The 27,358-nt window shown below is 31.6% G+C and overlaps 1 protein-coding gene across 1 annotated transcript in view; it reads left to right on the top strand.

Annotated features, from left to right (window-relative positions):
• Positions 1-27,358, top strand: part of LOC106710619 (protein O-mannosyl-transferase Tmtc3) — a 210,503-nt gene that overhangs the window by 158,891 nt on the left and 24,254 nt on the right. Inside the window, exon 2 of the mRNA XM_045678114.1 lies at positions 21,965-22,101. Within this exon, the coding sequence (XP_045534070.1) occupies positions 21,965-22,101 (137 nt within the window). The remainder of the gene's footprint in view (positions 1-21,964; positions 22,102-27,358) is intronic.

Genomic DNA, 27,358 nt, shown 5'->3' on the forward strand with positions numbered 1-27,358 from the left:
TATGTAAATAATTCATACTACAAAGCTACTAGTCATATATAAAATAACAAGTTCCACAAACTCTTCATCTATACTAAGAATATAAAGCGAATGACATCTCACTCTTTACAAATCGGTCAAGCTATTAAGGCTTCAGAAGGTCAAAATACAATGGACATATACCAACATACTATATAAATAAACGCCAAAAACATTATGCCCTGTAAATAGGTCAATAACATTTCGACCGTTCTATTAGTTATGCTATAATTTGTTGTAAAAAAATGGATAGAAAGTTTTCAAGTGTTTTGTTTTCAGACACCAAGTTTATGATATAAGCGTAACTAATATCGAAAGCGTGGCTTCCATTGTTGCGTGGACGGCCCGTTACCCCTTTATCTGCTGCACAATGGAAATCTTCCTTGCTCGCAGCGTAATGCTCGCAGGTTGTTTTAATCAGACTCGAAATATGCAGAGAATTTCCATAGCTAGGGAATTTCGGACGTTCTACTTTTAGAAAACATTTGGCAGCGTTTGGAAGCATCATGAAAGCGATTTAGAAATCCACCTGAAATCCAATTTTAAAATGCAAAATTTGATTAGATATTTTTAATTCTTTTCATTACAATAAAATTAAAATCTTTAATTAAATATTGTTACATTTTCCACTAGCTTTATATTCATTATTTTCTTTAATATTCAGAACTTCTAACCCGAATTCTGACGCGGAGTCACAGCAAATGAATAAATACTACATTAAACGCTAAAAAATTAAGTCAATTTGTAAAAGTAGGCACAGATTAAAAGTTTTTAAAAAAAGATAAAAAGCTTTTTAACTTGCACAAAGTTATGAAAAAAGCTTTGAGGACCTCTTAAGTAATTAGTGATTTTTGCCTTAAGGTACTTTTATATTCTAACTGGTATTAATATTCATTAAAATCTTTCTCGACGTCATTTCGTGCGAATTTCGTAATCAGAATTAGCGGAAACATTGCGATATATTTACTTGCCTCTTACCTATAATATATTTTAATTAATAAATGAAATCATTATAATTATACTGACTGTTGGCGGTCAGAGCATCCGCATGAAATTAAAAAAATCACCTGAGAAGCTAGTAAGTGCTATTCCAGAGAATAATCCCCTTCTGATGCCTAGCAGGAATATTCGTGAGACGTTTAAGAAATTCGAAAAAATTTGTGCAGCCCCATCGGTCGTAAGGTACACTAACAAAACTCATACAAGCTTTATTTTGTCGAGGATGTTACTAAGGCGCGTGTCGCAAATACTCGTGCTAGGCCCTGCGTTCCAAATTTCATCCAGATCCGATCAACCGTGACTGGAATCACGTGTTAACAAACATCCATATATAAATCTAAACTTTCGAATTAAAATTTTAGTGGAATAAGGTTTATACACTGTTAAACGATTATGTAGAGCCATCACTACATATTGTCACTCAAGCCGATCTATCATACAATTCAATACTCACTCTTATGTTAACCAGGCATCCTAAATTATCTCAAAAAATCAAACAAATAACTATTTTAGTTAATAATAGTTAATTACAAGGATTTAACCAAAATGTAATCTTTGAAAATATTTGACACGTAAATTCCATTGAAATATTTTTATGGCGTTATTAAAGAGGTCACAGGTATCTGCAGTCGTCTGCGGAGCTTAAATAGGTCATAACGATCGATTCTATTGCTCAGCTCCCCCGAGAAAAGACATAGGTATTATTTTAGGGAATTTGTACAAACTTTCAATAAAACTTTTGGAGGGCTTTCATTAAAATTTTGGAAATTGATTATGAAGCATACTGGCCCTTTCGTTAGCCGAAAGATTTTATATCAACATTAAAAAAAGATTGTTCCTTTAAAAGTTAATAATAATTGGTTTTTTTTAACCATTAAGTACTTTGCTAGCAAAATGTAATGATTGTATGTAAAGAATTGGAGGCACAATTGATGTTTTCCGATCCTTAAACTCTAAAAAAAGGTTTTTACGTCTATTCCATAGATCAAAACAAGTCAATCGTAAACGAGCATTTACCTATTATTAGAAATAATATGGAGTTAAAAATTATTAAATTAGTATTAATTGAATATAAATTTTTAAATATGAATTTATTAAAAGACTTTAATAAATTCATATTTTAAATTGAAATCTTTTTAAAATAGAAACGAATTACCTTGACAAGAAATAAAAAACAATACCTATTTAAAGTTAATCTTCAAAAGCACAAAAGGCTCTTATAAAGGTCGAGCTATTCTAAAACGCCAACTGGAGTCTAATTAAACTAAGGTTATGTAAGAAATTAATTATTTTAGTTTAAATCCTTGTAGTTAAGTCCATGAAAATGTGTTAAAGATATTCGCATTGTTCTTGGTGTAGTGTATTACTTTAAAATTTCATTTTGTCTATTAGTGTATCTCAAATTAAAATTAGGAGCTTCACTTTTAATTCAATAAACGTACACAATAACATAACATCAAAGTCAAATAACTTAATGACGATTTTCTTACAAAGAAATTATTTGTCTATGCAAAAAATATTAACGAACAAAAAGCTAATCCGTAATTATTCATAATATGTACATACTTTCAATTCGAAACAAAAAACTATTTACTATGTAAAAAATGTTTTAGGTCGTTCTGTCTTCATTCATTCATTTAATATTGAAATAAAATTATGTTGTACTCAACATTTAAAATTAAAAACACAAAAAAGATGCGAACTAAAACAAATTTAAAAAGTGCGAATCACGTTTCATTACTAACGACCCTTTGAATATTTGTTTTAAAAACAAGAAGCTGTAATTTGAACGATGAAACTTAGGAAAAGGGTAAAGTTGTAAAACGATAAGATCTTTTAGTTTAAAAACAAGAGCCAAGTTTCGTGGGTGAGAACGAAGACTAACAAAAAAGTGTCTCTAGTAATTACCGACTTTTGTCAGAGAGTAAACTTTGATTTTCCGACGAGAAATTAATATTCATTAAAAATGTTATACGGCTTCGTTCCACTGAAAGTTTCCTATCGCCGGTGTCAGGGGAAGTCCGGCGCAAGGGACGGACAGGGGAATGCTGAAGCTGTAGTAATTTGCTAGCTAGATAATTTTTTCATTCGTTAAATATAATTTTGATATTCATTTTCTAATACAAAAGCCCTGTTTTATGAATCCTTATCAAAATAATTTGAATATAGAGTTATTAAAAATACGTTCAACAAAACTTCTATTAAAGTATAAAATTGTTTTATAGAGGTCGAAATGATCAACATAAAAGTATAAGCAATATCAACATTTCTGTGACCTTAAAATTGAATGAAAAAACGTTGTTAAAGTTTTTACTGTACATTTTAACTAGTGATGCAACGGATGTCTGTTTCCGTTTCCGCAAGTGCGGAAGTTCCGCGTGCTTTTCAACATCCGTTTCTGCTTCTGTTTCCGCAACTTTTATAACGGAGATAAAACGGAACTTTACGACGGCTGAGAGTTCCAAATGCGCGGCGCGAGACGAGCAGTCCGTGCGCGGCCTTTCGGCACTTGTCGCATTTGTTTGTTTACGTACTATTTTGTGAATTTAAGCGCGTAATATTTTCTGCTGCTGTTTGAAACAATCAGTTTCTCTGGCTGGAGTAAACTGTCTAGTTGTTGTCCATATAAAATTTGACAACTGGCAAAATGTGACTATTTCATACTTACGAGTTATTAAATGTACCTACTTTTGAATAAGTGATAACCATGTAATATACAGCCGCCCAAATAAAAAACCATGTAATATATCATCATTATATATTTTGAAATATATTTGTCGTTTGTCAACACGAGTGGTTTGGCGAATTTTAATTTGTAAATAGTGTAATTTTGTTTCCTGAAAAAAAATTTTAAAAAACGCGTATTTTAACTTATTGCAGCGCAGTAAAAATACATACATTGAAGGCTAAAGGACACCGATATCCAATGCCTTAATAAATTAAAAACGAATACAAACTGTTTTTACCGAAAAAAATATTTTTGTAAATATGTTTTTTATTATTATTTACACTTCTGTTTCCGCATCCGTTTCCGTTTCCGTTTCTGCTAAAATTTGTTTTTGACATCTGTTTCCGTTTCTGGTTCCGGTAAGACACTTCCGTTGCATCACTAATTTTAACGTATCGAATATAGACCTAATCGTTTTTGAATGACTGTTTGGAAAGGCAGTTGAATGGGAAACCGCTGTAACTCAACGATCGAGCCCGTACCTTGAAGCACAATGGGACCTTATCTCTAGGAAGCACTGCCTACATGTTAAAATGTAAATAAACGTATATAGCATACGTTGATATTTTGGAATTTTGTGTTAGTGGTAGTATAACAATTTTGTAGCATTTAAACTGTGGTAGAGTCCACAGTGGCATTTGTTGCTACTCAAATGACCCGCTCGCCTTATGTAACATGACCAAAAGAACTAACTACTAAGTATAACAGCGGTAGACGCCAACATCCCTTGCACTGATTGGTAGGCTCTCTCGGTGCAATACTACGACCAACACAGAAGTCAGGCGTCAAGTGGACACAATTCCGCTTTTCGTGACGTGACGCCTATCGGAGGCGTAAATTTAGTCCTCTTTCCCTTCCCACCCTCTTATAAGGAAAGTATGAGAGGGCAAATTATGTTTAAAGGTGGAGGGGATGCATAAGAAGGGGAAATATTATCTTTCTGTGTGTCCCATCCTCTATCGATTATAGGTAGGGAACCCATCTGCAACAGTCCGCTATTTCAGCGAATTCAGGTGGCCGCTTGCTCGTTTGTCACTTTATAATATATAAAAAATAACTACGTCTTTCGTATGGCGTGTTGGTGTACCGGAGACTAAATTTTATTCCTCTTTAGTAAAACTGATTTTTAATATACCATGCGTGTAATTCATGTTTAATTTCTTGAAACATAATATATTTTATTTTACTCGTTAATTTAAATATCCGGGTTGCTCGCTCGGAAGAATTTGGTCAGTTTACCCGAAGCTTTTTCGTCAGTACATTCTTTGGAGCATAGAATACAATTTTATCGTTCCGACCCTTGTGAAATTGGGCAAGAGGATCTGGAGAAATTAACGTTGCATGTCCCACATACTGTGTCCTAGCTCGTTATTCTGTAGATCATGGAAATTTTATGTTCAGAGTTTATAAAATGAGATAAAACTAACAAATTTCCAAGTAAAGATAAAATCTTATTAATCTAATTTTCTTAATGTTGCTCAAAAAAATTGAGCTAATAAATTGATTTCGAAAATTTAAAAGTACAATCTTAGTGTATACTGAATTTTATCTCAGTATTTCCTAAGAATATGTTAAAGATAAAACTTATTTATTTTCAAATTATAAACATTACCTTAGTTTAAAGTAAGGAATCTTTGGGAATTTCAAAATAACTTAGTGATGGAATATCGCTTGGCTCATTGCAAATATGCTTCGAGTCAAGAGCAGACTGCAGCTGCGATATTAAGTGATTTGAGTAAAGCTTCCTATCAAAATATGTATTTAATAAGGCAATATTATCAACAGATCCATACTATTAACTTTTAGAAAGAAGTTAATAACTCGAGACAAGAATAATCTGTAGTGAAAAATGTAAAAAACAATTTTATAGGCACTTGTTTTTAATTTTAAAAACATTATCAACTAACTGAACAATTATGATACTGGAAAAAAATTACTTTATTATAAGTCATACAAAGGAATCAAATTTGTATTTAAAAAAAAACTATACTAAAAGTTACTTGTCACAAAATAAAAAAAACACATTAAACTTTTAAATAACAGAGGGCTAACGTTAACTAACGTTGAACTTCCGTTAATACTTTCGTTGTAATGATTTGTTAGAAAATGCAAAGCCTGCTGATCCCTCGTTACCCGGATTGTTGCGCAGTATCCAGCCTACGCCATGGAATACAAATGAGATATTTGATACTAACCCTTATTAAATTGACTAAGAAAACCCAACTAAATTAAATACATACATTGTTAGATTTTACGCGCCTACAATGATCCATCTTAGTTGACTACTCTTTAAACTGTAATAAACTTCAGTATTATGTGGCTTATTGTCCCACTCAGACTCTTTAATTGGCCACTAAGGAAGACCCTTGGTGGGGAATTTTAAGACAGAACTAAGAAGATCATTTAGACTTTTCAATTTTACGAAGTGGCAGCATGCTATGCTCATGTATATTATTGTCATCTTTACTTCAACCCCTGCGAAATGTGGCATAATTTATTTTACAGCGGCTTGGCATAGTCCGTTTAATTATATTCAAAGCTGTAATATTATGGAGTATTTCTATGGAATTTTCGCTTCCAGGCCCGCCGTTGTCTGTACTATTTTGTTATTTTATTTTTATTAAGTGATTTGTCAAAAACAGTTCAAGCCGACCATAAACTACTCCGCAATCATTTTTATTTCACTACCAACAACATTCCAATATTAAAAGAGAATGTATTTTTTCTTTCATTTTCAAGTGTTAATATTTATTTTTGTTTATAGCAGGATTGAAAAGGAAGAAATTATTCTATTACTATCTTATCTCCATGTAAACATTACACGAATGAACTCATCAAATGTTATATATGAATGATCATAAAACTAATGCTAGTTTCACACGAGGGCAAAACCGTGAAGCAGAGGAGTACACTTAGTTGTTTTGAAAATACATACAATATTGTTCTGGCTAGCGCGTGCGTACTGCACTGTCTTCCTATTATATATTACTATTCTGCCTTCGTGGGAAACTATCCTAACATTATCCCCGGCGTCGAGTCGGCTCATCGCGTCACGATTGTGGCCTGTTTTGCTTGAATTATCTATCCGCCATGATATTAAGCCAACCACAAGCTCCGTGTGTGACTTGCTGATAAGTTAATTTAGGTTTGTGATTGTCACTTTCAGTAGCTGCCGCGTAATGACTTCCATTAAGAGAATAAGCCTTTTTATAGTCATTTTTAACTGATACGTAATTGTTCGCAATTTTGCCTTTAATTTTAATAATACGTGGAATTAAAACTTTGTTATATTTTGAAAATTGTTCAAGTAATCATTCTATCGTCGAAACGCTAGTACAATTTATATTTTTATGCTAAAACAATACGCACTCACGTCACTCTTTTTCTCTCGTGTTTAGGTTGACTCTCTGTTATTGTAAAATGTTTACAGATCAAATTTTAACTACCTATTAATATTTTATTGTGCTAAATAGCTTTGATTTTGAATAATAATGTAGTCAAAAAGTCTTATAACATTGTTTTAACCGTTCGTATCAGACAACCTCAGTCTAGACTTTTTAGCGAGATACCGACTAAGGGTTGCTGTTAGTTTCATAATACTTTTTATTCATTTACGTCTGCGATTGACCTGGATGTGAACCAAAATTACGAATAACAAAATTAGGTTATACGTTTAAAAATTACTTACTTAATCAAAATTCTGGTGTCTTTAATTATTTTGACATCATAATTGCTAAGCTTCTAAAATTTTTTCATTTTAAATCAAGCTCACTGACCCTTACATACCTTTACTTTACGCAAATATAATATGTCTAATATAACCTTAGGTTTTCGCTGCTGAAACACTCAACAATCTTTTTAAAAAATTATAGAGGTATTTCAGCAGAGGAAACCCAAACAAACGTCGAGAAGTGCCATAAGATCGGTTAACTTGAAACTCATTAAAGCGCGTCGTTACCACGGCACAGAATCTCATTACTAGTATTATTACGTTACCGGTGGACGTCTCGTCGCCTCGCTTCGCTCGTCTCTCCCGTCTCATATCGATTGTTACAAACTATATCACGACGGTCTGTCGTCTTATCTCTCTTTTAGTTGGTTACGGATACCAAAATCCCTGTAAAAAAACATAGATAGAACAAAACAGAGATAACAGAGATATCATACTAATATTATAAATGCAAAATTGTATGGATGGATGTTTCTTACTGCGGAGCTCAAAAAAACGCTAAACGGATCTCGATGAAATTTGGCACAGATATAGACTGGTATAGTCTGGAAGAACACATAGGTTACTTACGAAGTTATTTTTGCACTCAACCGCGCGGACGAAGTCGCGGGAAAAAGCTACTGTTTTATACAGGGATTTTAGCCTCAGAAACAAAAGGACAAAAACAATGAAACAACGTCAGTGTGCAAAACTAAAAGTACAGAAAGCTCTTTTTTTTAAAACTATTTTAGTAATTTTCAACTAGATGGCGTTGTTCAGAGATTTTAACCTGATTTCGTCTTAATTAATAAAATTAAGATTTAACACTTAAATCTTTTACGTTTTACTGCAGAAAAAAAATTCTGACAGTTGCAGATAAAAAAATTGAAATGAAAATGTTTTCTTTATTTTAATTTGGATTGAACACAAAGTAGGTTTTCGTAATTGATGTTAAGAGCAATTATGTTTTAAATGGCAGATTGGTGATTAAAATGTGGGTGCCTTGTGAATATTTACAGTCAGTTGTGGACCTTTTAAACAGGAATCGATAATATGTGGCCGTACGATACTGACCGAGCTACGGATTAAATTGACATATATAACCCATATTTTACCGTAAAAAGACATAATGTTTGAATGTTTCAGCAATGATTCTTTTACCTAGATGACAAGAAAAAAATGTTTTTGTAGCCGATCTTGATGAGTAAGACCCTTCGTACATAAGGCAACATAAATCTTCGAAATCAGACGACTTTAGTCTTACACAATATAATATCATAGAGGTTCCTACACGCGTCTAATTTCTTAAGATTTTTTAAAGCGAATATACTAAGAAACCTTATATCGTACAAGTGAAAGGGATTCGTTTTCGTTCATACGAAGATCATTTCACACATGACTAATACGCATTGAGAGGACCAACTATAACGCAGCCATTTTGATGGTAAGATTACATTATGTTCGTCCACCCTTAAAATTGTACCCCATTAGACCTCAGGCGACGTTTACGATTTAAGGAAAAGGGAACCCTGGAACCAAACTAATATAACATTATCATTTAATATGAAACGCTTAGTATTTTAAGGTACTAAAATTATTTAATTACTATTAAGTATCGTTCTTTCAGACGCTTTTTTTTAAATATCAAAACGTCATACATGGCATTAAGAATGAATTGTTTTTCCTTTTTTTTTTAATCAATGACCTTTATCCATTGCAACTTCACAGAGTTTTCAGTTCCTTACATAATTTGTTTCGGTTTTGCAAAACTTATCATCTCTACTTTGTTCAAACATAATAATCCTAAGAGGAACATTTTCCAAGATTAAGGCAGTATTTCTTGGATAAGCTCCAACTCGAAACAACGTACTGATTTTAATGCCACAAATATTTGAAAAGTTTTAATATTTTTTGTTTGACATTTTTAATCCAACTGCTTTAAATACCGATATAAAAATCGCAATATCAATTTGTACGTGGGTGGTACCCATACTAAGTAATCAAAATAATCTTAGGATCGATCTCAAGAATCAATTATTGGGTTCGGTCGCACGTCCCTGTGACAAAATCATATTAAATTGTTGTTTTCAATATAGTAGCTACAATTTTTTAATAAAATAAATATGTTCCGTAATATTTTCCGGCTCTTTTCCTTTTCGTAGTCAATAAAATAATCCAATTTGCTCGGCTTCAGTTTCTGACGTTGCGTTGGATACTGACTCGTCACAACGTGACTCAAACTGTTACACCTTTTCCCTTATTTCACCTCCCCAATGTAAGGACAAGTTCACTTTCCGCATTAATTGAACTCATGCTATAAGCTATGATATGAGTTTTGCGGGTGTTATTTCAAATCGTAAAAAGTTTGTTTTCATAAATAGATTTTATTCCAAAATAATTTTATTAAATCAAAATTAAAATAATAAAGAGAAAACTCTAAGTTTTACGTTTGATTCCGATGGATAAAGTCAAAAGACGTACTTTATTTTATTGTATGTTATTTGTTACAAACTTATCTTAGGTACTCTCAAGCTTTATTGTTCTTTTAATGTGAATCGTTTAACAGCTTAAATAACATTAAATTTAATTAATATTAAATTATTACTTTTCTTTTTTATAATTCCAAACGTAAAAAAGTCAGTTATCTTTTTACATTAAAATAGTATATATGTCCTAACTCTACCGCTATAAATTGTTGCAAAGCACTTCTGACTACACTGGCAAGCCGCTGTGTAATAGATTGGACTCATTCGTATGTGGAACAAAGCGAATGAATTCAAATTGGCTTCGGCTAGCATCAGTATGTTTTATGACTTATACCGTTTCAAAAAATAATCCTTCATCATACTCGTAACATCAGATTAAAAAGCTTTACGCCATATTTGCACTTAGACCCCGTATAAGATATAATTTTATTCGTCACAAACTCTTACATATATTGTCTTCCCGGTTATTCTTCTTGAAAAAATTGAGATAAAAAAAATTCCAGAATATTTTTTGTAAACATTTTGTGCATTAATGTTTTTGTGTTACAGAATCCCAGGATAGCACTAACGTTTTTAAATGATAACAAAGTAATATAAACTAAATTTGTATATTTTGTTTGTAACAATAATCTGTTGTTTAATTGTACCAATTATATTACTTATTTTATATTCAAATATTAATTTATATTTTCTTTGAAATCTTGTCTTGTTTGCATCTTGTGAAATGCTTTTTTCTCGTGTTAAAGCAAAGATGGCCGCGGATTACGTAAGGCAGCTTTAGGCGATATTCCGTCCCAGTTCTTTATGAGTTTGGAAAAAGGTTTAAAGGTTTTTTTCCCCATTTCAATGTATATTAACAACGTGTGCTCGGAGACTCGCTTTTATCGCGATATCTTTGCACTGGAAGATAAACCTTATGCATAGCGTAACGTTCTGATTGAAGATGCAAAGTATTGAATAACATTTTTTCTGTTTTATCTTCATTCTATCTGTGGTTTCGAAAGAATTTTATATTTTCTGTTGCGTCGAAGCATAACGAGTATAAGCATTTTTAAATTATAATAATAGTATTGTAGCGCCCTTCTTCTACATACATCTATAGTACCTACTTACTCTGAATGTCCTCAAAATAATTGTTGCTTTTTAAATTTTATATCTATTTTGATTAAAACATCGAGACAATTATGTTTTAATCTTGATTAACGCCTATATTCTTAACAAACCGTAAAATGCAGTGAAACATTTAAATGTTACTACAAAATAAATCGTAAGCTATTAATTTCAACATGCATTATAACGTAAATGACACATGATAAGTGGAGGCAACTATAACGACGCCATTTTGATGTCAAGATTGCATTAAGTTCGTCCACCCCTAAAATTGTCCCTCATTAACCCTCGGGCGGGGTTCACGATTTGATGGGAAAAGGACGACGTTTGCTATATCCTTGCTATTATTTATACATGTTCCATGAAATTATATTTCGTCACTTTACATTTTGATATATTTTACTAATATCTTAATTCTTACTAATATTAGAAATTCAGAAATTTGTGTGGATTTAGATGAAATTTGTAACAGAGATAGATAGCAATCTGGAATAGCGCATACAAATTCAATTTCTTTTTATTTCACAAGCACAACATCGTTCTCAACATATTTCATAGTTTTTTTATATACAAGGCATATGACTTGTTGATAAAAAAACTATGAATTTGATCTAATATTAGGTATTTAAAATTACTAGTAAATTTAAAAGATTTTAGTTTGTTAAAATTTGAATAAAAAAGTCAATACAAAAAAGATATAAAAAACTAATTCATAGAAAAATATTTTTTAAACATTATCTTGTTATCGACCCTTTATTCGTGCCATATTCATAGTTTATTTGATTTTTCTTTTTCTTGTCTCTTTTGTTGCCCCAAGGATAGAATTCAGACTATCAATCTTACTTATTGCATTTATTCGAATTATTTATTCGTATTCCATAAAAGCTAACCGAGAGGTTCCTGTTTTGCGGAAGCGTTTGCGTTATTTTTACCCATCTTCGAATACTTCGCTCTTGATAAATTGTTAAAAGCACTTGGGGACTGCAAAATAATTGTGCTTTAAGTTGTTTTCTTTTGTAAATTACAAAAGCATAATATTATGTAAACAATATTTTCCAAAATTACTGAATTATAAAAAAAAAAAAACATTTTACTGTCACACTGTCACAAGAGTCAAAGAGATCCTTAGAAATAGGGGTAAAATTAACACTTAAGAAGTACTTGAGTGACAATTTTTTACTCTTGATGTGGCAGTTAATATTTCATTATTTGCACCTTGATTTCAGTGTCTTAATAAAATTATAATTTGCTTTTAACGAAATAAAATCACAACAAAAAAAAATTACAAAATAAATGAAATTTTTACTTTAAAAATAGTAACTATTATATTATACATATCATTACCGTGAAGTAAATTATCGTGGAGTATTGTACACGTAACATCCAAATTGCGTTTCCTCGTTAAAAACAAAGAAAGAATATTTCGTAACGAGTATTACTCGAAAGCCGCCTTTAGCTCTTGGCGATTTTCCGTTTCAAATCTCTGTGTTAAGTTTTCTTTTTGATGTTCTTTTTCCTTAACGAAACAACAGAACGGAAAGGTCTGGCAAATATGTTTCTTTATTCCATTAATGTTCACTTTTACTTGTTCATTTTATATTACATGAAAATATACATTTTTATATATCTATACCTATACATATAAAAATGTACCTACAGTTTGATTGGCTTGTGTAGCTGTCGTTTCGTTGTTTTGGCGAATTCAAGTGGCTGCTTACATGGTTACCAACTTATAATAAAAAATAAAAAAATCTTTCGGATGTTTATTTCCCACGCATTTCGCTAAAATCTCTCTTGATATATTAACATAAATAGGTGGTAAATATTAGCTTTTATGTTTACAGTACGCTTTACTATGTTCTATCCCAATTGGGAAACGAATATAATTCTTTAAGTGCATACGCCAATAATTTTAAAAGGGACGTGCAAAAAAACTTCCCCTTCGAGTGATTTATAACATACCTAAATTAGCAATAACGAGCGTGATATAGAGGCGGCTTCTTTTAAATGAAATTCCATGTCAGGTGGCGGATGCCGGTGTTATAACGCTCGTACATTTATCACCGGCGACAATACGCTGGAGCTAATAAATATCACTCGTCATAAATCCACCCCTCCACTCCTACAGGCTTGTTGAACACTTCGCGACAACATTAATTTTATTGCCGTAGAATGTGATTTATTCCACTAAGACATTACACGCCATTCGACGTTCTTACGGTGAAGGAAAACATTGTACAAATCTGTGAAATTCAAAGATGTATGTGAGGTCAACTTATCCGCACTGGGCCTAACTTGCTAAAGAGTTAAAAAAAAAGTTGAGATAAGATTTTACACTTTATAATCTCTATAAAAACAAGTCCTGTATTAATAAGATGAAACTTGTTTTTATTTTAGTGCCATATTAAATTGGCCCTGGAGGAACTGTACACGAAGTTTGTTCAATTGCTGAGTGCTGGAAAGATAACGCGTTTTGTTATTTGCTTTGTTTTAAAACTAGGAAGCTAAGAACGACACTCGACGTTTTTACAATACTCAATGTTATCAAAGTTTTCAGCCTCGCAGAAGTTTACCAATCAGCAATAGGTTTAACTTTTTACGGTGGCTTGTGTACTTTATTATATCTTAGAAAGGAATATTAATATTTAAAATAAACTTTTCATTATGTCTATTAGTTCAAATATACGATTTAAGCGTATTGGAATAGAATTTACGCTAAACATCAGAGATTTGTTAAAAATGAGACGCATCAATCTGCTATTACCTTACTTTTTCTACGTAGAAAAAATTAAATAATATGCCACGATCGTTCCAAAGGGAATTCCAATTAATATTTAATCATTTAAAAAAATAATAACCTTTTAAAGAATTACATCTAAGTCAAAAGTATGCGAAAATAAGTTGTCACATGAAATACGTGGCTGACGTCAGAGTTAAAAGCAGGCACGTGACTACCATTAAAAGGGGTTCACGAAATCGTTCGTCTCTTTATAATTCACCCTTTTATAACAACGCAAGGGATAATAATGAATCACTAACATTTTAAATCTTATAAAGCTGTCCATATTCAATCTCCTAATAAAACTGACAAGTGAATATATACAATGCAGTGCATATTAATTTATTTAGAAAACAAAGTGTTTATTGTAAACTTATAATGTAAAACCAAGTAAGAGTAAGCAGCCTGTCAGCTCTCACTATTCAAGGCCGTAATCTTTCTTCTAAATTTAATCCAGATTCGTTCAACCTTTCTGAAGATATGTAAAAACAAACATCCGTTCATTCAAACATTCTTATTCATAAACAGTAGAGTTTTTAAGTTTTATGTAATGATTTTTGTGTAGATTAATAACACAAATTCAATTAAATGATTTTCAGAAAAAAAACTACTTTGAATGTTAATACCAGAATTTAAAATAATTCCACAAGGCTTGTCTGGCTCATTGCCATCATTTTATTTTCTCTTTATAAGCTTAATTGAAACGCATAATAGGTATACAGTACAAATTAAAGAATAAAAAAGCATCATTCATACCAAAATAACCATCCACGCTTTTCATCATAATTAATCTGAACAGTAATTTCGTAAAGCCGTACTATTCAGAAATTATCAGAAATATTAATCGTTTTTAAAATCAAAATTACATTTGTCAATCTGATTATAAATTATACAGCGACTAAAAATGTAATAAACAATAGGTCACAAATAGTGTTATCACCAGAGTTTTTGTGTGCCCACAACGTGGGCTGGCTGTACATAGACCTATCCTAATGACTTAGACAGTATACGGTCGGTATAACTAGTATATAGGCAAGAAAAACAAAAATATTTAAAACTATTCCATCGCCATTTAAAATTAGTAGGGTTATAATTTATACAGTGTTTCCCCAGTGGAAACTCAAGGTAACATTTTTGTAAAGAACATAACATTAAATTGATTCTTACAACACCACAAGGTGTAGTGAAACAGAGTGGATTGTCATTACCTCCGTATATATAACCGGCAACAATATGCTGCAGTTAATAAATATTACGTGTTATAACTTTCCTGATCGTATTAGTTGAGCTTTTTACACTTCACGATACGACTACGTTACGATTGGGTAAATTTTTGACAAACCCTTAAGGTACACAAATTAAGGTATAACTTATATGTTTAAAGCAGCATTTTTTTTTAAATTCGTAGATTATTAATATTAATTTTCATATAGGCAGTGGGAATAAATGTAACCTTTACCTGACAATAATTTAATGAACTATAACAAATGTACCGAAATACCAAATAATAATATTGTTGTTCTATCTAATGATTTTGGGAGACTTTGAAAATAACAATGGGTTTTTTTAATGAACTACCAGAGCAGTAAGTCAAGGTAACATTATTTTTCAAAGCACAACAGCAATGATGTAACAAAATGTATTTCTTTGGTTGGATATTTTTCCAACGATATTGCCCCAAGGACTTGTAAGTCTTGCATTTTACGATTCGTTGGCTCTTCGTAAGGTGTAACGCGCACGGAGCAAGCCGAGCTTTGGTCGTCGAGCAAAATAATTCTATGTCCTATTAGTGCCGCTTACAAATATAAATAAAGCTATTTCCTAATATGCGTTTGCAATAACCCGTACTATGATATGTCTATCTTAAATTTCTGTATAAGCAAATCTTTATGCATTATGTTTCAAACACTTTTCTTATCTAATCTAATATGCAACTGGTTTTAAATAAGAACAATAACAGTAAATACAAAACAATGAAAAAGTTTTATTAAATGTCTAATTTTAGTTAAGTTAGGTAGATGAGTGAAGTTTTAAGCGTGGAGTTTTTTTTTTTACCACGGATAAGAAATAGATCCATACTATGGTCAAATGTAAAAAATCATAATAAGGCATTGAAACTGCGTTTTGACACGCCTGTTAAAAGTACTAGTGAAATGGCTTCCACTTTAACACTTATGGAAGTGAAGTGACGTGTTACTCTTGTTATAGAGTGACTGACGCTTTTACTTTAGTGGTATAAGATGAAATACTAAGCGATACTGAAGGATAAGTACGACTTAAAATAGTTATTCAGTTTTAAGAAAAGATTACGCTTAAATATAACATTAAAAACCTTTATGTTTAACGACAACTTATTCCACGAAATAATAACAGAAAAAGGTTACTCCAGAAAAACATAGTTATATAGAAAAACATAGTTTATATTAAGACTAAACCTCTTGGACATGAACATTTAAAAGAAAAATAAAATATATTTGAAGCGGTAGTTTCAACGGTAATTTCAGTCAGTGTTGTACATAAATGCTAGGCGCCACAATCAATTGTATGCCAGTAAAGCTTCACAATGCAGTTAGAAACGCTTGCAACAATATTTATAGTCTGTGGAACATCCCTATTGTAATATAATTTAACCATTATTTACATCATGTTTGTGACAATATTGAAAATTAATTGGTTCCCGACATTTTGAAAACTAGTAAGGTACATTTGTTTAAGTACGCTTTCAAATAGTCTATTGACTTTTCATATGAATCCAAAATAATCTTATAAGCACATTTTAGGATATGAAAGTGTCTTACAAATTATTGCGTTATCTCGAAGTTGTTGTGTAAATAAAATTGTAAAAAAAATATGATCAATATGGTAGAAAATAAGCAAATGTAAAACCCAAGTCGTGTTAGGTGACGAAAAACATTAGTAACTGTTTGAATTATGTTTTGACTTTGATTGATGATATCATGCATAAAGATTAATTTCACTTTTTTTCTCTGTTGGCATCGCATCTTCTTGGATATTTTCCTTTTATTGTAATAAGATGATTAAAAAAAAAATAGGAAAAATACATAACTGTTTTTTGAACTTAAGATAAAATTTAATTCGTTATAAGATTTCGTTGTTTAGTTTTATTTTATGCATTTTTTTAACTTATTAATAATCTTGTAGTCAAAAAATAGGTCATTATTACCTTTTTTGTAATCTTACTTCTTACGAATATAAATGCGAGTGTTTAGATGGATGGATGTTTGTTCGAAAATTTTGAACGGCTCAACGAATCTTGATTAAATTTTGACTCGGTTGTAGAACATAGTCTAGAAGAACCACATAGGCTACTTATAAAGTGTTTTTTTAATGCCGCGCAGACAGAGTCGCTGGCAACAGCTAGTGAGAAATATTAACATGCTTTGACGTATACCATCTTATACGCTATCTCGTTTTTTTTGCATATTTCTGAATTCGAAATTTAAAAAAACCATTCCAAAGGGTTGACCAACAAATCAGATTCAAGACAAACTTATTGCTCCACCTAGCATTTATTTTTAGCTAGGGACCGTCAAAACTTAAAACACTAGATGGACCTACAAATGTGTCCTACAGTATATATTGGTTATTGTTACAGAAAATAATACCGTCTTTCGTAAAAAGTGAAGTTGAGGAAATTCTTTGACGAAGGATGTACATTGTTGTTAAGTGCCGCGTCACTTGCTGATTCAGCGTTTTTGTATATACGTACCTACGTGATGAAAGTGATACTAAGTATTAAGCCTTAATATAAAAATCTGATTCTTTTGTATTCAAACTAGCTAAAGGCAGGTCTCGGAGCCTATTCAATGCAAACAATCAAACCAAAGTCAAATATTAGTATAGACTAAGTTCATAAAAATTTAATGTAAACTGCTACATTTGACTTCTTAATTTAGAACGAAATTAAGTCCAAAGTTAATAATTACCAATAAATTACCGTATAAGTGGAGAAATTGCCATAAGCACTTATAAGCCACATTCTACGAGTGCTATCGTTGTTCTGTTTCTACGCGAGTTTGTGTAATTAAGTTAATTTTCGTAATAATTAAACGCCCCACTACGTAAAGTGAACGTAAGCACAATTAAAGCATTAGTATGCAGGTGTCCATTAATTATGGTCAGAATGAGGAGCATGCAAGTAGGCACACCGAAACCGTCTCTCGTTTAAAACTTGCTTTTACAAGGCGGCTTACCGGCTCTTTATGTAATTGTACAACCATTTTATAATCTTAACTTGAATTGTATTTTATTTTAATGTTAAGAAGTTTAATTTAATATTTTTAAATCTTAGTAGAAATGAAATATCTAGTTATTTTCTGTGTGATTTCGGACAATTTTTTAAATAGATGAAATTATCAATAAATATTGTAAATAGTGTTTTTTTTTTAATAATTCCATTCTTCTATCTCATGTAAATCATGTTATTCTAATTATACTATCAATTCTCGATTGAATAATTACCACGATGATAATTAAGATCGTAAGACCCAATAAAATTAAGTCTAGCTATATTTATAAACAGAAAAAAAAATCTATTATAAAAGCTAACCTTTTACAAAAGAATCTAATCGTGAACTATATTTGATAAAGATTGAATTAACCTTTCTCGGGCTCTCTGATCCCATTCCATTGTAGATACAATGTACAAAAAATGTGCCACAATCTCAGCAAAAACGACTTTTGATAACAAATTGCTATCTCTGTGTTAAAGCAACACAAAGTAACTTGAAAGAAATTTTCTACATAGTTGCCCTCTTGTGGCTCGTAGCTACACAATAAGTGAACAAAAACAGTGATTTATACGTAAAAAAAGTAGGTTGCGCTTAATACATTGCCACTGAGCTTCTTTTACGTTTGTTTTTTACCAAGCATACATATTTTTTCCCTTGTACATTATCTTTTAAATATGGTTGTAATGTATTTTACAAAGTTTATCGATTGGAAAACCTATATCACCTTTATATTGACATTTTTATTTGTTTTTATTAATTGTGACTTGTAGTAAGAGCATGTCAATCAAAGTCAGGTACCTACTATCTTTTAAACAATAAACTTTCAATATGTAAAGAGCACTAACATCACACAAACACAATACTAAGTAAGAAAAGTAATGTAAATTCGATGACAAAACCTGGCTATGAAACGATCTCTTGACCGATACTTCTTCTTTAATTAATATTTAAATGAATCCCCTTTTACGACATCGCTATTTATAAACGATTCAGGTGGAAGGGTTTCGTTGTCTTGCTTAAATTTTCATTTCTACTCGGATATATTTATGCTTAGCATACCCCTCTCCTTTTTAAAGCACAACTGCAGAAAATTAGGGACATAAATTCCGCTAGGAAAGTGCAAGAGCCACCATTTCCCAAAGATATTGCAGCATGCAATCGTATAACCCGAATTTTATACGTAGCTACCTCCAGCATTATGTAATTACAAAAAAGAAAATATTCTTCTACTTGCATGATTATTTTATGTAATGAATCTAGATGGCGCTGTTATTAATTTTATTATTAAATATGTTAACTAAAATACATTTTAATTAAGATTTTCGACTTTTTCGATGGCATATATTTTGGAATGGTTTAATATGAATTAATATAATATTTGAATATTTTTTCCTATTTAAATTATCAACGACATTAGCATTATATACATTATATACTGGGGTTTTGTTCGGCTACTTTATCTGGTAAGAGAAATGGTATATAATTTTGGATTCAGTGTAAGCCCTTACGACCGTTCCGATGAATTTGTTCGAGATAAACCCATGCACTTAAATCCAAATTGCCAATTCCGAGATACGCGCACCGAATCGAATCTACATTTCCATCATACGAGAGGAGAGAAAGAAATTACTTTTTTATATTACGCCTTATATAGCTAGAAAATTAAGCGACGACGGCCTTACTAATATAACAAATGTGAAAGTTTGGACTGATTTATAATTGGATATTTGTAAGTTTGTAACCAGGTACCTTAGGAACTGATGCAACAATCTGAATTAAATTTGTCACCGACATAGAATGTAGTACCTACGTAATTTAAAGAACGCAAAGGCTAAATTGATAAAAAGCTTGTTAATACGTACAAAAATCAGATCCTTTTTTTTAAATTCCACTGGAACGAAGCCGCGTACAACATTCTTAGTCTTAATCCTTACTAATATTATAAACTAGCTTTTACCCGCGACTCCGTCCGCGCGGAATAAAAAAATGCACACACGATAAAAAAGTTCCTATGTCCGTCTCCTAGTTCTAAACTACCTCCCCATCAATTTTTAGCTAAATCAGTTCGACCGATCTTGAATTATAAATAGTGTAACTAACACGTCTTTCTTTTATATATATAGATGAGAAAGTTTAGATGGATGGTTGGATGCATGTATGTTTGTTAGAAGGTATTTCCAGAACGGTTTCATGACTCTCCCTGAAATGTGACATAGATGTAGAACATAGTCTGAAAGAACACATAGGCCACTAATTATGTTTTTTAATACCGCGCGAAGGGAATCGCGTGCGACAGCTAGTTAGTATAGTTAGTTAGTTAATAGTATGTTGGATAAGCCTAGAGATTAATAATTCTTTGTTAGCCTCCAGGGCTTTCAAATATTAGAAGAAACTTTACTAATTTATGTACAAAAAATAACTTGATAAAACATGTTATGAAATAAACTTTATTTTCGCTTTGCTATGTCTAATTTTGTACAGAATTACTATATTATTTTCTTAAAAAAATAACAAGCAATTGAAGGAAGATTAAGTTTCTCCTGCCTCGGAGCAACGTTCCTATTAGAAGATATTCGAGGCAATATGAAAAAACTTTCTGCCCTAATATTTTATTATTCTTTTCTTACAACATTTTCTTATAAAAATAAATATCTTGTATCAAGTATGAAATATAAGTAATTTTTAGTATAATTTTTTTTGTATGCCTAATCGAAACACTGGAATACTTTTGGGATATATTATTATTGGACGTTAGATGGTTTAATAAAAATTAATATAAATTGCACCATATTACCTTAAAAGACAGTAAAGCGCATTGTAAAAATCCAGTTTTAAACACTAATGGTTAGGTTTAAACACGCGGTAAATGGTCCTCGCCATTCTAACCATTATAAACAGCAATGTGTATGCTATTACACTCTTATTGTTCCAACATTTTAATTCTTATAACCGTTAGTTTTCACTGCTGTAATACCTGTTTAAAAACATAATAGTGCCTCTTTGAACACAAATGTTACCAAAGAAAATTCAAACATGAGTCACTTTGCAATGAAATCATAAAAACTTGATTTGTTTTTACGATTTACAATTCTTTGTTCGGTATACTCTTTAAATCGGTTAATTGGATAATCATTAAGATTTTCCATAGAGAACAAAAGGTCTAGTCGTTCTGACAAAGAACAAAGGAAATTGGAAAGAAGAACAAATATGATTGTATTGTAATTAATGCAAGTAGAATGTCAAAGGGATACAACCCTCGATTTACATTAACTACAGCGGTATCATTTGATAACATTGCATAACATCAGGTTTAATTAACCCGTGTTGAATAAATCAAATGAATTACACCATCAAAATGAAGAGATATAAGCTAAACTTTTCTACGATTTCATCGGACTGTTGTGACTCGATATTGTTATAAGTCTAAGACCAGTGTTTCACAAAGTGGGCGATAACGCCCCTTGAGGGCGTTTGAAACCTAGGAGGGGGGCGATAAGGGGCCCCTAAAAATGGGGGGCATTGAAATTAATTAAAGTAATGAAATTGTGATTTTTAAGTTTTAGGGCCGAATAAAAATTAGGGGGCTCTGAAATATAATTGATTTTCAAAGGGGGCGGTGAAATGAAATAAGTTTGACAATCACTGGTCTAAGGCCGATAAATCTCAATAAGTCACAAGAAAATTTCGGCTAACAATCTAAGATTCTTTTTATACCACCTCCTTTCGCCGGTTTTTCTTCTCCTCCTTCTAATCATAATAGTTGATCTACATCGTTCTCACTTATTGACACATTTCCCTCCTTGTACTACGAGTATGTATTGTATATGGATTAGTTCTTAAGCCCCCTTAATATGTATATATAACTGTATTTATCTGTTACAGGAGCAATCCCACAAGTCATACCGTCCCCTGACCGTGCTGACGTTCCGCTGGAACTACGCGGTGCACGGCCTGCAGCCCGCCGGCTACCACCTCGTTAATGTACTGCTGCACGCGCTCGTCTCGCTACTCTATTACAGGTGAGTAACGTCATAACATGCTAAAGTAAAAGTAAGTTAAAGAAATGTACTTGTTTTAAACATTTCGATTGATTGGATTTTCTTTTAGATTTCTTAATCATTTTTAACATAATCTACAAACGATATTTAAAATGTCATATTTTAAGGAGCTTTGGCCAACCTTTAAAATGAGAAATCTTACCGCTTTGATGTGAAATCTTTAAAAAAAATAATCAATTTCGGGTTACAGCATAAAAGTAGATTAAAAAGAGCGATGGAAATCTTAATTTGAAGAGAAAATCACCTTGTAGGCATTAACCGTACCGGGCGCGCCTCTTTAACATTCAAGATTTAATAAACGAGATGATGGATCAAAAATAATTTCCAATTTATTTTTCAGTAATCTAATGTCTCGTGAAAATGTAGCAGTTATTCCACAGACCGTAAAAGTATTTACCTGACAAGAAAGGATTAGAGAAATATGTTTAGTAAGTGGATTGTTACTCGTTACTCAAAAGCAGTTCACCAAAGAGAAACAATTACGCTTTAAAAGGATAACAAATAACAAAGTAATTTTTATTATCAAAGACGAAACGAGATTTCTGAACGGAGAACGATAGCTGTATTTTATTCTTTATTTTTCATAATAGATTAATTTATATTCCCTTATAGATTAACTTAATCTACAATGTGTCTGCTAGTTCTCAAACATAGCAGGAAGTTTAAACTATTACGACTTCATAGCCCAATCGTGGCGCAGAAAGTGCTCCTAAATAATTCAGTAAAATGTTCCACGTAATCGCGGCTTTATGGTTAGTTTACTAATGCCACCGCACCGCCTTATTTTCCACAGCCTATTTTAAATAATTGAAGTTATTTTTCACCCCTTGTACAGTCTTTTACTGAAATGGTTAAACCTATTAAATAAATCTGATTGTCGAAGGGACGAAAAATTATTTTTGGGATTTTATAGCTACTTGAAGTAGAACTGTTCAACGCGGTTCTACTTTAACGTTTAAACACATCTTACTCGCTGATAACCTTCATTAATAATTGAACTATTAAATACTAAAAGAATTTTCTAAATCCGAGTCCTCAGTTTCTTTTTGAATTAAATCGTATGACTTCTCTGACTCTTTTCTAAAATGTTCCGAAGACCTATTGTCATTTATACGACGAATTCGATTTCAAATATTTTTCATTAGGAAACATGTTTTGCTTTAATTTTCCACAGATGACAGTCTAATTCATTAAACTAAAAATGTACTTTTATTACAATAGAAATAGCTAATTATATACACCTTAAGTTAACCGAAAATAAACATCCCCCGAAGCAAACAGCGGCGGCAGGAAGCAAACTGCTTGAATTAAACCAAGTCTAATCAAGCCGACGTCCGCCAAATCCCCTAGTTACTGCTAATTACGGACACTCGCCGTCTACTCGCCGTCCGACGCGAACTAACTCACACTTCTGCTCAATATCCAATTTGCTTCTTTAATCCCATTAACGATTTTTGAGCTTTTTATTATAATACTCGTTTAATGAATACAAGTCGTAACTAGCGAATCTGATATACGATGGGAAATAAAATAAAAAATAAAAACAATTTATCTTAATCGTGTTTAATTACTTTCAGAGGACATTTGTAAATGAAGCTTTCTTTCTGAATATGTTTTAAATAAACGGATTATGTTTCTTATTTCAAATTATATTTCTCATCGTTTTCTGTTATAATAGATAATACAGTCGAACTATGATAAACATCTATGAGCCCAAAACTCGATTTAGACAGAAACCTCTAATAAAGGAGAAATATATCGCTGTCTCTTGGACTCTCGCTTATTTACTCCGACTGTATTGTCAAAACTCAAAGTAAGTATATAAAAATACACAAATTGGTTTATGTTTTAATACATTCAAAATCTACTCACATTCGTATACCTAAACAAAGTTGGAATCCTCTCCGCATGATATTTGCTCCCCTAAAAATATTAACTCTCAACTTATAATGGAGTAACTTTTAAATTCTCGACAGTCTGGCTCATGCATGCTTAATTTGCACGTTTTCAAATTCTAATTTCCAACGCATTGCTTAAAACTTCTCGGATTTTTAATTGAAAATCTCTTTTAGAAACACGTAAGCCATTCACCTGATGACAAAACAAAACGATACTTATAATTTTAAATTCAATTTTCGTCTGAACTGTGGTAGACAGTTAGGAAAAGAGTTAGTACCTCTTTTATTAGGCTGTAGGCAGTATACGAAGCAATACCAAAATATGTTTTCACTGCTCTATGATTTTTCCTTAAAACGTTCAATATAAAGCTAAATTAATTGTAGGGTAGTTTGCTGAAAAATATCTACAATATCACAAAATGCCTTGTTCAGTTTTGTTCAGTACAGAATAATGGATATTAATTAAGGGCCATTGACAAACGTGTAGTTTCCAGCTGCACGGCTTTTTTGTAATAAAAATAACCTAGGCTATCTGAAATATATTACAACAAACCCGTGGTTAGTTTGAACGTAAATTAAACTTAATTTAGCGTTGCCGTGGTAACGGTAATTCGATTTCCGATCGAAACGTTTCCTGCGTACATGCTAAAAAACTAAATTTTAACAAGAAAAGTTTTTATAAAAATTTGTATTATTTTTTATACTTGTAATAAACCTAAAATTCTTACACTACTTTAGAAGATGTTTTTCTTACTGTGGATTTCTGAGACTGAAATCTCCGTTTAAAACATATTGTTATCTCTGTTTTGTCGAAAATAACGACAGGATTGATATGTTTTATATAGAGATTTTGGTCTCAGAAATCTACGATTAGTTGATGAAGTAGTGCAGAAATGTTAACACAAATCCTCAGTTAATCAGTCTCAAGTTTTTGTAGATAGAACAGTACTTGAATTAAACCTTTTTTAATGAAATCGCTATCCTCTGTATCCCTGTTTACTGCTAATTAGGGATACACATTGTCCTGTGACCTTTACTTGAATTATACTTAATTTTCCATTCCGTCTTAGCATACAAAGATTAAATAAATAGTACAGCTTTGGATGAGCGATCTTTATCATATAAAAGGTATATAGCCTCTTTACAAGAACAATGTGATATTTTTTAAACCACAACTTTACAGGAGAACAATTTTAAACTTTTAAGCGTTGATAAATTATTGCGGTAATTAATTTGCATTCTGAAAATAAGCAAAAAAAAGCTCAGTTCAATATCATCATCATCAGCGCACTATACGACCCCACTGAAGGGCTTACCCTAAGTTAGGGGTGACTAGGCCATAGTCAACCAAGCTAGCTCAATGCGGGTTGGTTGACTTAACACACATCTTTGAATTTATTTTCGTTAGAACGTCGAATAATATCGAAAAACACATTGGTACATGACGGGATTCGAACACTGGATTGCAAGTCAAGTGATAAACCCCTGAGCCACCGACGCTCCGGTTCAATGTTAAATTAGAATTTATGAACGCTTAAATGTTTAAAGTTACTCTGCCGTAACATTTTGGTTTAAAAAATATCACATTGTTGTAAAGAGGCGTTATTTTAAACCTCCCTTTATAGTATAATTTAGTATATTATATCTTTTGTATATTAATGTATGAATTAATTAAGTAGAAAACGTAGATAATAAAGGGATGAAAAGTAAAGATAGAAACATGGAGCGAGTAATAAACATAATAGAAAAATCCAAATTAAAAATCTTCCGAAACGTTGTTTATTCTAAATGAAAGCAGTTGCAGTCAACATTATAATGTAACCTTTTTAGAAAGTTGCTAATGAGAAACAAATAATTTTCCTTTGAATGCTTATTTAGCAAAGAAATGAAGCATAAAAATAATAATTAATGATCAAAGATTTTATTTAGAATCATAGATTATGGCTTTAAATAATATGCATTTAATCGCATAAAGTTGTTTTTATTATATATGTTACATACTACGAAAAGATATTGTAGACGTTTACGCAAATCATTCATTTTATTTATGTATATACAAGTACATAGTATTGTGAAGGTCATACATTTATTATTTTGTTATGTACTTTAGGTATCTTATATCAAGAAAATATTATAATTATATATTAACAGTAATAGCCTTAGTATATTTGTATTAAAATAAAAGGCTCCTAGCAAAACATAAACATACTAATTACGACATAACATACAATTGAGTTACGTTTAGGGACAAAGATTCCCTCCTCGGGGGAGAACCTTTGATATAAATAAAGTTCTTTCATTATACCCTCGTATTGTCTCGTCCCTCTGCCCTCCCCTCCCCCCACTCAGACCCTGTCCCCTAGCCGCCTTCTGGCATTAGTGCGTTAGGTCACTTACTGACATTTTAGTTTAATTAGTAAAGGTTACGTAGGGACCGGCACAATAGCTTAATATTTTTCCTAACAGTTCTATTTTCATTTAGTTTAATATAAACTATTAATTATACTCTAAAGGGTAGAATTAAAATCTAAACTATTTTAAATACTTCATTTTTAATAATCTTTAAATTAGATTATATTAGATTATGTGATAGGTTTCCAATGGCGAGAAATACCTATACATAAATATCAGAGGTAACAAAATGTTGTCTATAGGTATATCGGCAATAGAACCCTACGGTTATACGTATAAAACTACTATAAACTTTTGAATACTACTGATTATAATGATACAATTATTTTCCCATAGCAAATATCTAAATGCAAAGGCTTAGAGACCGTACTTAACGAAATATTAATGAGTATTTGATTCCGCATAGCGCGCTTTCCCGCCGAGTGGGAAAGAAAAGCGTCTGTTAATCCGGTTTTAATCAGACCGCCATCTGGTGGATTCCCTCAATTACTTCTAATTACGGCCACTCCCTACGTCCACCGCGAACTTGCAGGATTTTGTTCAATATCCAATTTGCCCGCTTAATACAGTTAACGATTTTCGAATCCTCATTGCGGCAGAGGTTACGTTAAGCCACACGATTTATTTAAGCGATTTGATACTTTACATACGTAAATAAAACGTACAATAGATTTATTTAAGAAAAAAGAGTACATTTATTTTTTTAATACAGATGTTATGTTGATGTTAATGGAAACTCACAATAAACAAAACATACGTTAGCATTTGAAAATTTTCTAACTTAAACTTATAATTGAATTACTTTATGAAATGTCTTCGCGCGAACCTATTCAGAGCTCTTCTCGCTTTTAACATATTTATAATCTTAATTCTAAATCCAATCTAACGCGGTTTCAATTCGCTTTATT

The sequence above is a fragment of the Papilio machaon genome, chromosome 5, assembly GCF_912999745.1.
Source record: "Papilio machaon chromosome 5, ilPapMach1.1, whole genome shotgun sequence".
Classification (NCBI taxonomy): domain Eukaryota; kingdom Metazoa; phylum Arthropoda; class Insecta; order Lepidoptera; family Papilionidae; genus Papilio; species Papilio machaon.